The sequence below is a fragment of the Salvelinus namaycush genome, chromosome 3 (genome assembly GCF_016432855.1).
Source record: "Salvelinus namaycush isolate Seneca chromosome 3, SaNama_1.0, whole genome shotgun sequence".
Taxonomy (NCBI): domain Eukaryota; kingdom Metazoa; phylum Chordata; class Actinopteri; order Salmoniformes; family Salmonidae; genus Salvelinus; species Salvelinus namaycush.
Window position 1 is genome coordinate 97,642,696 of NC_052309.1, and position 14,280 is coordinate 97,656,975.

Here is a 14,280-nt window from a genome sequence, read left to right on the forward strand (position 1 = left end):
TGCGTGCGTGCGTGCGTGCGTGCGTGCGTGCTGGGGTCCTACTGCTGTGCTGTATTTTTAGGGTGTGAATGAACATGCGTGGATTTTTGTGATCGTGTGTGTGTCTTGTAACGTGTGTCTGGTTGTACGATTGTTGAGTCTGTGCTTCAGAAGAAGTGTTGACTGTATATTTGGTGGATATTTTCAAAGGCATTCAAAATCATTTTGGGTGAATGTTTTTATTGGTTCTTTTTAATTTGATTAGTTCCTTTCCTGAAAAAGAGTGGCATGGTTTTGGGGGTTCCTGTCACAACCACTCACACACGCACACAAAATATAAAACCCTGGTTTAAAGGTGTTTCCATGTCAACCCCATAGATGTGGAAAAGTAGTCCCATTAATTTCTCTCAGCTGCAGTGTCCATCTGCCTCTGCTGCTGAATGTGCAGTTCCGTAAAGAGGGATCAGTTCAATATATATTCCTGTTTGTGTTTTCAAGTGCTTCATTGCCATCTGTTTTATTGGTTTCTGTTGAGACCTTTGTGGCCTCTTGTTGTCCACACGTCATTGCGCCAGTCTTATTTTTTATGTTTGTTTTGTCTTTTTCATTTCTGTGCCAAACATTTCTGATTTCAAATAACTACTTTGTTTGTTTACATATTCCAAGAAGGACTGTGCTGGACTGAGTTAAAATGCGATAATATAATTATATATATGTGTGTCACTCTATTTCCTTTTCATTGTCACAAAGTGAACCTTTCTTTGTCTGGTGATGTGGTGTCAATCTGTCACACACTAAGTATATTTTGTGTGTATGTGTATTTACTGAGAGTTGTTATTGAGTGTGAGTGTGCATGTTTGATTTCAGTTCTCCTCATGTGAGCTCTCCATACATACACAGGCCAAGGGTCCTGCTTCTTTTGCACAGTCACAGTCAATGACTGTCCTTTTATATGGTGAGATGTCAGTAGCCTGGTCCCAAATATGTTTGTACTATCTTGCCAACTCCTGGTTTGACAATGACCTTATAAGTTGGCGGGACAGCACAAACTGATCGGGTACCAGGCTAGAATATCACAGTTCTGCCTATTTATCACAGACAGTCTCCACTTCAAGATCCCTGTAGATCTCTCATGTACAGAACTGTATATCTGTGTCTGATGGAATCGCAGCGCACAGGTGTAAGGTATTCTGAGGAAGACCCTTACATTCGGTGCCATTGTTGTATGGGTTTAGCATGGTCCCAGATCTGTTTGTGCTGTCTTATAGAAGTTGGAATGACAGCACAAACAGATCTGGGGTCAGGCTCGATGTGAAACGAGACAGGGGAATCAGTCACCTTAACTTCCTCTACATTTCTCATTCTGTCTCACTCGTTTCCTTCCTGCTAATGTCTTTCTGCTGTTGATTTTTTGTTGAAGCCATTTTCATAGAACATTGTCCACCACTATCAGTTCGGTTGTTGAACATGTATTGTATGAACATTTCATTGCATTTAAGTGTCACAAGAATGTTTTCAAAGGCAGCAATGCATATCTTGAGCACGCAGCGTGGACCTCTAAACCAGCATGTTTAACCCTCTGGGGCGTCTGCTGCTACCACAACTGATGATATATCCTCCCATGTCCTGCGGATCTCCCTATACCATGGCCATTCTTTTCCAGACAAAAATGTTTGTCATTTTTATAGAGTTCAGTTTCTTACTTCTAAAAACAAAAATGGTATTGTGTGGCAGTGTTTTATGAATCTGGTCAAATACACGTATGACTGTGCCTTTGGGAGGTTGTAGAATGCACTTCAAATGTTTTTAATTTCAAAGATATAAAATAAATTAAGAATTTTTTAAGTTGTCACACCCTTGCCTTTGTTTTCTCCTCTGAAATGTACAGACTCGTTTCCGTTGGAGCAGGATGTGGGTATTCTACATTGTGATGTACAAAGACTGTACTTTCCATCACAGTGGCTGTGGTGTATTCATTAGTGCAAACTGTTTCAGAAAATAAATGTTTCTATTGGACAAATTTATGTAGGTCCCTCCCCATTTCGTCCTGTTTGCTTCCGTTTGGTTCCTAGTAAATAGACCCCTGGTCTGTCACATAGTCTTTGTGGCAAGCACTGCTCAGAATCAAATCAAATTGCATTTTTCACATGCACCGAATACAACACGTGTAGACCTTACAGTGAAATTCTTACTGACATAAGAGCTCATGTTCAGCTTCCTGTCCTCTTTCGGTGTGACAGGAATTGAGAAACTGTAATACTAACACACACACCACACACAAACGAAGGACCACAGTAAATACATTTTCCTGAAAACAGACTGTGGTCAAGTCACGGTGGGGTCTTAACCTACATTGTAATAGACTGTGGTGAAAGCACATTGGAAGGCTTTAAGTGGTTTACTTACTCTTTGATAGACATTTAGTTAATGTGTTGTTGTCTACATGCTGACACACTACAGTTAAGGTAGTCTCGCTGCTCTCGCATAGCCAAACAGGCACTAATTAACCTAGAACTCTGGAAGTAAATAAGAATTTGTTCTTAACTGACTTGCCTAGTTAAATAAAAATAAGTAAAAAGGTGAGGCTACACGAGGCAGCTCTCTAGTCACCCCTAGTGGTGGGAATGGGATAGTAATTTAACTAGGCAAGTCAGTTAAGAACAAATTCTTATTTACAATGACGGCCTACTCCAGCCAAACCCGGACGACACTGGGCCAATTGTGCGCTGTCCTATGGAACTCCCAATCACGGCCGGATGTTATACAGCCTGGAATCGAACCAGGTACTGTAGTGACGCCTCTTGCACAGACCAACTGGCAGGTGTCTTCCCTGACATTTTCAACATGTCCCTGATTGAGTCTGTAATACCAACATGTTTCAAGCAGACCACCATAGTCCCTGTGCCCAAGAACACGAAGGCAACCTGCCTAAATGACTACAAACCCGTAGCACTCACGTCCGTAGCCATGAAGTGCTTTGAAAGGCTGGTAATGGCTCACATCAACACCATATTCCCAGAAACCCTAGACCCACCCCAATTTGCATACCGCCCAAACAGATCCACAGATGATGCAATCTCTATTGCACTCCACACTGCCCTTTCCCACCTGGACAAAAGGAACACCTATGTGAGAATGCTATTCATTGACTACAGCTCAGCGTTTAACACCATAGTACCCTCAAAGCTCATCACTAAGCTAAGGATCCTGGGACTAAACACCTCCCTCTGCAACTGGATCCTGGACTTTCAGACGGGCCCCCCCCAGGTGGTGAGGGTAGGTAGCAACACATCTGCCATGCTGATCCTCAACACTGGAGCCCCCCAGGGGTGCGTACTCAGTCCCCTCCTATACTCCCTGTTTACCCACGACTGCATGGCCAGGCACGACTCCAACACCATCATTAAGTTTGCAGACGACACAACAGTGGTAGGCCTGATCACCGACAACGACGGAACAGCCTATAGGGAGGAGATCAGAGACCTGGCCGGATGGTGCCAGAATAACAACCTATCCCTCAACGTAACCAAGACTAAAGAGATGATTGTGGGCTACAGGAAAAGGAGGACTGAGTACGCCCCCATTCTCATCGACGGGGCTGCAGTGGAGCAGGTTGAGAGCTTCAAGTTCCTTGGTGTCCACATCAACAAACTAGAATGGTCCAAACACACTAAGACAATCATGAAGAGGGCACGACAAATCCTATTCCCCCTCAGGAAACTAAAAAGATTTGGCACGGGTCCTCAGATCCTCAAAAGGTTCTACAGCGGCAACATCGAGAGCATCCTGACTGGTTGCATCACTGCCTGGTACGGTAATTTCTCGGCCTCCGACCGCAAGGCACTACAGAGGGTAGTGCGTACGGCCCAGTTCATCACTGGGGCTAAGCTGCCTGCCATCCAGGACCTCTACACCAGGCGGTGTCTGAGGAAGGCCCTAAAAATTGTCAAAGACCCCAGCCACCCCAGTCATAGACTGTTCTCTCTACTACCCCGTGGCAAGCGGTACCGGAGTGCCAAGTCTAGGACAAAAAGGCTTCTCAACAGTTTTTACCCCCAAGCCATATGACTCCTGAACAGGTAATCAAATGGCTACCCAGACTATTTGCATTGTGTGCCCCCCCCAACCACGCTTTTACGCTGCTGCTACTCTGTTTATCATATATACATAGTCACTTTAACTATACATTCATGTACATACTACCTCAATTGGCCCGACCAACCAGTGCCCCCGCACATTGGCTAACCGGGCTATCTGCATTGTGTCCTGCCACCCCCTTTTACGCTACTGCTACTCTCTGTTCATCATATATGCAGTCACTTTAACCATATCTACATGTACATACTACCTCAATCAACCCGACTAACCGGTGCCTGTATGTAGCTTCGCTACTGTTATTTTTCACTGTCTTTTTACTGTTTTTGTATTTCTTTACTTACTTATTGTTCACCTAATACCTTTTTTGCACTGTTGGTTAGAGCCTGTAAGTAGGCATTTCATTGTAAGTTCTACTCCTGTTGTATTCGGCGCATGTGACAAATAAACTTTGATTTGATTAGACCGCTGCGACACTCGGGAGCCCAAACACTAGTCTTGCTCCTTGATAAAGCATTATGGAACACACTAACAGAAACAAAACTGGACACACAAGTTTAAAAATATGTTGACTTTTCACCCTTTTAATTCAACAGAATATTGCTGCTGGTGGTCATTTTATTCACAATATCAACACTGTGCCCTGCAAAATGCAGACTCCAATACAGTGCCCAAGCTGCCATTCTTCCTCAAGAGTTAGTGATTCAACATGTCTGGGCCATGTTCATTTGGGCACACCGTACCAAAACGTTTTGCAAAAGAAAATTTGCACTTATTGGACAAGTCCAGGTAGTCCCTCCCTGTTCCAGTCTGTTAGTCCCTTATGAACATGACCCTGAGGTTAACCTTAACAACCATAAATTGCCATCTTACTCATGACTTCAACCATAGCTTATTCCAGTGCAACCTTAAAACTCACTCTGAATAGGAGTTTTTCCCTGACCAGGGACCATAGTTAGGGGTTGCAAAATTCCAGGAACTTTCAATAAATTCCCTGGTTTTCCAGAAATTCGGGTTGGAGGATTCTGGATTTCCTGCTTATTCCCTCCTGATTCTGGGAATCCTCCAACCGGTATTTCAGGGAAACGGGAGGTCAGGACATCCCATCAGAAGGTGATCTAACTGGCGGGAGGTCAGGACATCCCATCAGAAGGTGATCTAACTGGCGGGAGGTCAGGACATCCCATCAGAAGGTGATCTAACTGGCGGGAGGTCAGGACATCCCATCAGAAGGTGACCTAACTGGCGGGAGGTCAGGACATCCCATCAGAAGGTGATCTAACTGGCGGGAGGTCAGGACATCCCATCAGAAGGTGATCTAACTGGCGGGAGGTCAGGACATCCCATCAGAAGGTGATCTAACTGGCGGGAGGTCAGGACATCCCATCAGAAGGTGATCTAACTGGCGGGAGGTCAGGACATCCCATCAGAAGGTGATCTAACTGGCGGGAGGTCAGGACATCCCATCAGAAGGTGATCTAACTGGCGGGAGGTCAGGACATCCCATCAGAAGGTGATCTAACTGGCGGGAGGTCAGGACATCCCATCAGAAGGTGATCTAACTGGCGGGAGGTCAGGACATCCCATCAGAAGGTGATCTAACTGGCGGGAGGTCAGGACATCCCATCAGAAGGTGATCTAACTGGCGGGAGGTCAGGACATCCCATCAGAAGGTGATCTAACTGGCGGGAGGTCAGGACATCCCATCAGAAGGTGACCTAACTGGCGGGAGGTCAGGACATCCCATCAGAAGTTGACCTAACTGGTGGGAGGTCAGGACAGACCATCAGAAGGTGATCTAACTGGTGGGAGGTCAGGACATCCCATCAGAAGGTGATCTAACTGGTGGGAGGTCAGGACATCCCATCAGAAGGTGATCTAACTGGCGGGAGGTCAGACATCCCATCAGAAGGTGATCTAACTGGCGGGAGGTCAGGACATCCCATCAGAAGGTGATCTAACTGGTGGGAGGTCAGGACATCCCATCAGAAGGTGATCTAACTGGTGGGAGGTCAGGACATCTCTTATTGGAACTTTATTCAAAACAATTGAAAAATAAAAAACAAAAACGTACAATGTAGAAGACCGTGTCACAGATCAAGGAAACTAAAACTTCTAACACCGTTCGTCTCCCGTGCAACAGGTTGAGTTAAACAGACTAGTGTTATGTGATGTTTGCAGTAGGTAACTTCACACTGTAGATATACCCGTGGCTATGTTAACTAGCGTTCCACAATCACTGAAGTCTTCCGCTGTGCAACCACATTCATACAGACACGCACGTTTATCATCACTTGTGGGGACACATTCTAAACACTGTACAGTCACACACACACACACGGAAAACAAAAAATATAATTCACAGAACATAAAATCAAAACCAAAGCTCAAAATGTATGAAGACCAAGCAACTTAGGTGATGGGAATGTTCCAAATGAAGGAGAAATCAAACTACCAAGCAATGAAAAGCAAAACCTCCCACTCTTAATCATTTTACCATTCATGTAATTAATTGTAATCTTTATAAATAAATGTTAATTTCAGTAAATGCAGTATTAGTAGTGTAGGACTAGAAGTAAGTCACTTGAATAGACAGTTTGGCTGTGGTAAATAAAATAAAAAAAGGGGAAAGTGCGATTTCATTGGGTGAGTGATGAGCATTTCCGGAAGTAAATCTGGCTTTCATGGTTCAGAGTTCAAATCTTCCAAGTTCATGTTTTTATTGACAGATGACGGAAAAAACAAGGGAAGATTTCAGGGAACCAAAATGAAAGACAACTAGAAATCCATCCCATTATTCAGCTCACAAGCAAAGCAATAGTTTCTCTTCGCATATTTATTTAAACAAGTGGTGAGTTGGTGGATGGGGAAAGGGGAGGGACAGGGAAAGGACTGCCAGCACAATCCCTTCAGAACAAAAAATATAGATATAATAAAATTCAAAAAAAATGGCCGGATTCTGTTGACTGGTCGGGTTAAGTGGTAGTAGCCTTTCTTTATTCTCGCTCTTTATGAGTCTCAGCCGAGCCGCTCACTGTGTCTGGAGAGACAGAACAGAGTAAGAGTACCGAGTCAGAACCACAACAACCAGTAACATCTTCAGCCTGGATGACAAAAACAGACTGCAACCCAGGACAGTACACCTCAGGACAGAACGCACACACCTAGGCAATATACAAAACACAACTTGTTAGACATACACATCTGAGTACTCTCACAGTACACACAGAGTGTAACTTTACCTGCTGGCCTTGCTGAGGGGTGGCAGGCTGTCCTGGGGCCTGTCCTGTTTGGCCGTAGTAAGCAGACTGCTGCCTGTAGTACTCTGCCCAGGCTGCACTGTAGTCCTGCTGGCCTCCACCTGGGGCTGCTGGGGCACCTGCTGCTCCTGGCCCTGCTGCAGAGCCTCCTGCCTGGGCTGGGGGAGCAGAGGAGAGGGGGTCTTATGGATGAAGAAGAGATATGCTATGATCGACAAGGTTAACATGAAAGATTCATGTTCTTACAGCGCTGGTTCACTTCAAAATTAAAGTTTGTCAGATGATTTTAGACCTTGAAAGTAATCTAAAGTCAAGCGTAGTCAACAGCCCACAACAGTAGACAGCTATACGCCTCGATACAAAATTAAATGGGAAAGATAGACACTGTCTAAAATGACAAAATTAGACAGTGCCCATCTTTCCTATTCTAAGAGGGAAACAACTGCCGTCTTTCCTCCTGTGGTGTTATTCTAGTAACTATAGTAGACCAGTGGTCTCACCAACACCCATCTTCTTGTAGTACTCCTCCCAGGCCTTGGTGTAGTCAGGCTGGCCCCCAGGGGTCTGGCTGGCCTGGGGCTGGTCTCCAGGTGCTGGGCCACCAGCGGTGGGGTTGGTGGGGGGCTGGCCGGGCCCTGCTCCCCCTGGCTGCCCTCCCTGGTAGTACTGGCCATAATAGGCTGCCCAGGCTGCGTTAGGGTCCGCGGCACCGGCTGCCTTGCCTAAAAAAGATGGCAGTTGGAGGTGAGGTCCTCATAGGGCTGAGCGTGCCCTGCTACCTGCCTGTGCTTAGAAACCAGGGGGCAGAGAGAGATAGGGTGAGTTATTATCAATAGCCAACACAGAAAGACATTCTCCCATCACAGATGATTTTGATAATAGTTGCAGGGTTATGTACCACTAAAAGCTAGCCTGGCCCCAGTTTGTGCTGTACTCCTATGGACATTGTGACACCAGACAATGGAGTTGGCAAGACAGCAGAAACATATCTGGGACCAGGCTAACTAAAGCCTGCTCTCTGTTGTAACCACTGTTTTGAAATGACAAGGAGATAAAACTATATGGTAGGAAAGCCCAAAAGAGACCACTGGTAGGCTGGGTGGAGTTGACTCCATATTGCTTTCCCTTTCTCAGTCTTTCAAATAAGTGATTACAGCGAGAGAAAACATTGGGAGGCCATTGAAAGTTATAGTTCCAATGTAACCATTTCCTGTCCACAGTGAGGGTCTGAAAGGTCAATGTTGCAGGTCACTCACTGGGGTCGTGGGGTGCTTGGGGCTGCCACTGCTGGTAGGTGTTGCCCCAGCCCTGTGGGGGGTAGCCATGAAAACCTCCACTTGGGGGGGATAGAGAAAACCCAGTTACTACTCAGTATACTTCCATTGGTCCAATCAATGATTGTATCGTTGTAATGTAACATTTTAGCCAGTAGAGGCTTGTAAAAGCCAGAGTTTGTGATGACTACATTTCCAGTCTCCACTCACTGTGGTCCAGGGGCTCCTGGGTTATAGGGATCAGGATTATAGGGACCCATGGGGCCTGGTCCACCAGGACCTGGACAAACAGGACAGAGGGGACCCTGGAAAGCACAACCAGTTAGATGCATGGACATTATGTTCACATCTATGGTGAAAAGACTGAAAGCAAATTAAATCGCCAGTTTGACTCCATTGATTGTGCTTTGAACCAATCATGTCCATTTCCCCAAATGAGTTTTCCAACACCACAAACCCATCCATCCATCCTTCCGCCCTTTCCTCCTTACCCTGAGCAGGAACCCTGCATACCTCGATCTTGTCCTCGATGAGCTGCTTGGCGTGATCTATCTGCTGCGGAGAGCCTCGAATGACAAAGAGCTTGAAGTTAGGGTCCCCGTTGGGGGGCAGCTGGCGGGAGATCTCCACAAAGGCCCCAGTCTGCTGGTTGATGGCCTTGATGTTCTCCCCGCCCCGTCCGATCACCAGGCCACACTTGTGGGCCGGAATGGAGAAAGTCATCTCCCCTCCTCCACAACCAGGGGGACCCCAGCTCCCCTGGCCCCCTCGGCTGCGGCCCCTGCCGCCACCACTCGGGGACATGCCTGGAGGCCCGGGAGGACCCTGAGAAGGAAGGAGGGTGGAAGAGAGAGCGAGAGAAAGAGGGTCTTAATACAATTTATATTTAAGTTCTGGTCCTGGACGTCAGAAAGTCAGAGTTTGTTTAAGATGAGGATATTTACCTCCTAATAACAGTAATGTACTGTATGGGGAATTGTGGGAATGCTCTAACACTAGGACTATCATTTGTCTAGGTTATGGAGTCCATTTGTTTACAATGTTCCAGTGGTTCACTAAATGCGTTGAGTGTTGTATGTTCCACAAGGCACGGCATCATGGCAGCTCCAATACACTTGTATGTAAACAGTTCCAAGCTAGCGTGTGAGCAGTGGCTGTTTTTCAGATACTCTACGTGCGTGTGTGAGGTATGTACCTCCTGTCCTCCCTCCTCTCTGACCCTGATGCTCTGCAGTAGCTCCTGGATGATCTGGGCAGCATTGTCACAGCAGTCTGGTGGGCCCATGATGTGGGCCATCTTATCTGGACCTGTGCCATCATCTACAAAGACAGGACATTTCCTCTGAGTCTTGTGCAACACCACATACAGAATGTAGAGCTTGTTAGTAGACACCACAGAACTTGTGGTTAAACTGTGTAAATGAGTTGAGTAGCAGTAGTTCATATGACATGACTATGAAACGTTATATACCTGGTTTAAACTGTATCCTAACTCCTGCGTCGTTCTGAATCTTCTTGATCATCTCCCCGTTGCGACCAATCACCACCCCGACAGAGTGTCGCGGCACTGGAACCTAGCCAATCAGAGAGCAGGTTAGACAGTGCCAAATAGATTAGATTGATAGCTAAAGGAAGGTGCTCACTCTCTTACGAATAAAACATCAGACCTGTGATGGGGAATGTGAGTCCCTCTCCACACACACACACACACACACACAGATCCCTCTCACTTACGTCCATGGCTCTTCCACCTCCCCCCATGCGGGAGCCGTACTCGTTCCTGTCTCCGAAGCCAGGCTGATCCCTCTCCCTCAGTATCTCCTGCACCAACTCCATGGCTTGCTGAGCAGACCCACAGGACAGATATTCAAATTCAAACAACTTTATTAAGTCTCCTTAGGGAGAACAGCTATTAGCACATCAAAAGTTGCTACCAAATCCCCCATCTGCAGAGCTGCAGTACAGCATGCCAATTCAATATGGGATGCAGATTGTAGCAAGGCCTTGTGTTACCTCCACTTTGTATGGCTCCCCGATGATGCGCAGGGGCTTGTCCATGTTGGGTCCCTGAGACGCGTCCTGAATCAGGATCATCTTCACTCCTGCTCGCTCCTGTCAACGCCGCAGACAGACAGCATGGTCAGCTCTGCTCAACCTACTGATGGCAACAATTCACAACACTCACATGGTCCATGAAATACTTGTGTAATGAGATACGAGAGTTTCCTGCTTATATTTCTTTCATGCTTGCTCTGTAGATTTAACAACCAAAAAAGTAATTTGCATGACTGCACACATCAGCCTGTTTGCGATGAAACTGTCAACATCTCAAAACACACGCCTCAATGTGTTGTGGAACACTTCTCTGGCTACTGGTGAGGCCGACTGACTGTCTGTATATACCTGTAGCTGTTTGATGGTCTCCCCTCCCTTGCCGATGATGAGGCCAGCCTTGCCTGCGGGAATCATCATCTCCTGCCCTGAGCCACTCTGTCCATTGGTCGCCTCGTGGAAGGATGAGGGGGGCGTGCCCCTCCCCCGAGACACAATCTCATCCAATAAAATCTTGGCTTTCCTAGTCAGAGTGGAAGAGAGAGGGGGGTGGGTCAACTCAACTGATGAGTGCAATAGCACACATTAATAGTGGAACTACAGAGATATGCCATACATAAAGATAGAGCTGTGTAAATTCAGTGGCTAGAGGTGAACAGCATCTTGTGATAACAATACAAAAATATCACAATTAGCTAGTAGGATCTCACTTACTGTACGGAGTCTGGGGACCCTGTGAGAGAGACACTCCTCTCTGGTAAACCTCCACTGTCTGAAAACAACCAACAGTCAATAACACACACACGCGCACACACACAACCATAAAAACAGATGAAGAGTTCAACTATAGCTCTGCTCCTAACCATTGACTATAAAGGCCACACTTTCCACAGTCCCTCACCTGGGGCTATCTGAACCTTGCAGCCTGATTCCTGCTGGATCTTGTTGATCTGTTCTCCGCCCCGGCCAATGACTGGAGGAGAGGAAGAGGAGAGTTGTAATTTTTATTGATTATGATGTTCATGATGTGTCCAGTAATGTTCAAATTCAACACATGAACACGAAAAAACGAATCCAAATCAAATGTATTTGTCACATACACATGGTTAGCAGATATTAATGCAAATGTAGCTAAATGCTTGTGCTTCTAGTTCCGACCATGCAGTAATATCTAACAAGTAATCTAATCTAACAATTTCACAACAACTACCTTATACACACACACAAGTGTAAAGGAATGAATAAGAATATGTACATAAAAATATATCAATGAGCGATGGCCGAACGGCATAGGCAAGATGCAGTAGATGGTATAGAGTACAGTATATACATATGAGATGAGTAATGTAGGGTATGTAAACATTATATAAAGTGGCATTTGGAGAAAGTGCACTTACTGAGTCCCACCATTCCATCAGGAACACTGTACTCCTCTGAGGTGGTTGTGAGCCTGGCACTGTGGGAGAGAGAAGCAAAGCACAACAGTTCGTTATCCAAATCGTCAACATATTGTCACCATTAATCTTCTGCTGAAGAACTAATTCCAATCCCCAATACTATTTCACTTCATTTTAGAGACCTACTTGGATTGTTATGGATAAAATGATGCTAATGACTTGCCTCTGCTGGGCCAGTGCTGCCAGTTGGGCTCCGATAGCTGTAAAAGGAAAGAGAGAAAGAAAGAGAGATATATAGAGAGAGGACAGGGCTCAGATTACTGACACACTGCAAAATGAGGACAAGACAAACACAGGTGATGCTCACAGTGACAGACCAGGGGAGAGGGGCAGGACAGTACAGACACCGACCAGGGAAGAGTGGTGAAACAGTACTGACACAGACCAGGGGAAAGGGGCCAGACAGTACAGACACCGACCAGGGAAGAGTGGCCGGACAGTACAGACGCAGACCAGGGGAGAGGGGCCGGACAGTACAGACACCGACCAGGGAAGAGTGGTGAAACAGTACTGACACAGACCAGGGAAGAGGGGCCGGACAGTACAGACACCGACCAGGGGAGAGTGGTGAAACAGTACTGACACAGACCAGGGAGGAGGGGCCGGACAGTACAGATACAGACCATTGAAGAGGGGCCGGACAGTACAGACACAGACCAGGGAAGAGTGGTGAAACTGTACTGACACAGACCAGGGAAGAGGAGCCGGACAGTACAGACAACAACCAGGGAAGAGGGGCCGGACAGTACAGACACCGACCAGGGAAGAGTGGTGAAACTGTACTGACACAGACCAGGGGAGAGGGGCCGGACAGTACAGACACCGACCAGGGGAGAGGGGCCGGACAGTACAGACACCGACCAGGGGAGAGGACAGTACAGACAGACCAGGGGAGAGGACAGTACAGACAGACCAGGGGAGACAGTTGACATTCATGTAAGACATGGAGCAGGTTTAGTAGGTAGTAGGAGACATGAGGAAGAGCAACTTACAGAGAGCTGTGGCTGAGTCCACGTCACTCTGTGGAGCCATTTTCTTGCTCTCAGGTTGATCTGTGGGAAGAAAAAAAACAAGTAAACAAAGGTTGAATCTGATCTCACAATAATCTGTGTGCACACACTCCAGTTATCAGACGTTCACATTGGCAGTGGCCCTTTCACAGTCCCCAGTAGTGTGTGTGTGTGTGTGTACCTGGGTCCTCCAGCTGTCGTTTCTGTGCTGTGAAGGGAAAGACGTCTGGTGCATTGATGTTGTTCATAGGGGCTACCCCTGCACATTCACCAATCTTGGCAGCAATCTGATGCACAAAAGTTGAAGTCACTTGAACACATAACAGATATTCAAAGAGCATATCATGACATGATGAGAATATTACATGAGATGCTAATTGTTTGTGAGCTGAATGATGTCAATCAAATGATGTCAAGGATATATACTTTGTTGGGAATGCACTCGAAAACACAGACACGCTGAGGGCTCGGAGCCCGCTTGTCTGTCATCAGGACTTTGTCTTTGCATGCAGCAGAAGCAGCCAGCTCTCAACAGCACAACAACATTGGGAGACGGCTAACTCAACTTGCATGCATTGGTAACAACATCATAACGGTATTTCTGCAGTGGCACGTCAACTGGGTCTTCAAATTCACTTAACTTATAACGTTAACTAGGTAGCTATAATAATCATAACTGGCAACCGTATTGATTGCTCGCCAAACATAGTCAGCCAGCTTTGCAAGCTAACAACCACGAAACAAGACAATAGTCACATTTTCTTCACCCCTTCCCAGTGGCGCTCACGCGCATTGCTACAATGCCTCCCGCTTCTGTCTCACCTGCCGGGCCCGTTGTACCGCGTCTGCAAAGGCATCTTTTTTTATTCCACCACCGTTACCGATAGCTAGATGTCCGCCGAGAGGAGCTCCAGCCCCGGGTGCCGGTACCGAGCTGTACTCCGACATGTTTGCGGAGGGGAGATAGAAGAAAATACGAAAGTTAAAGTGGTGTTTAGGCCAGGTCAGACTGCGCAGGAGCGGGAAGTCAGACGATCAAATATTCCGGGAGGGGAAAGCAACCGGAGATGGAGCACTGAGAGCGGGAACAAGGTTTAGATGACTTTTCTACAAATAATGTAAAAACATAAAGTTATATTAACATTATCTGAAG

The 14,280-nt window shown here is 46.5% G+C and overlaps 1 protein-coding gene across 2 annotated transcripts; it reads right to left on the reverse strand.

The window, feature by feature from the left end:
- Positions 1-4,638: 4,638 nt before the first annotated feature.
- LOC120043834 (far upstream element-binding protein 2-like) lies at positions 4,639-14,153 on the reverse strand. Of its 2 annotated transcripts, XM_038988430.1 has the most exons (18): positions 13,950-14,153; positions 13,309-13,414; positions 13,110-13,169; positions 12,281-12,317; positions 12,058-12,116; positions 11,562-11,633; positions 11,375-11,432; positions 11,012-11,183; positions 10,622-10,720; positions 10,343-10,450; positions 10,080-10,182; positions 9,804-9,928; positions 9,122-9,433; positions 8,819-8,913; positions 8,591-8,670; positions 7,835-8,056; positions 7,317-7,492; positions 4,639-7,114 (listed from the first exon to the last, which is right to left on the reverse strand). In XM_038988430.1, exons 1-18 carry the CDS (start codon positions 14,073-14,075, stop codon positions 7,106-7,108), a joined length of 2,019 nt encoding a protein of 672 aa, XP_038844358.1. In that variant the 5' UTR covers positions 14,076-14,153; the 3' UTR covers positions 4,639-7,105. The 2 variants fall into 2 exon arrangements, with proteins under 2 accessions (XP_038844358.1, XP_038844359.1); XM_038988431.1 differs by lacking the exons at positions 4,639-7,114; positions 7,317-7,492 and having other exon boundaries at positions 8,033-8,117.
- Positions 14,154-14,280: the final 127 nt, after the last annotated feature.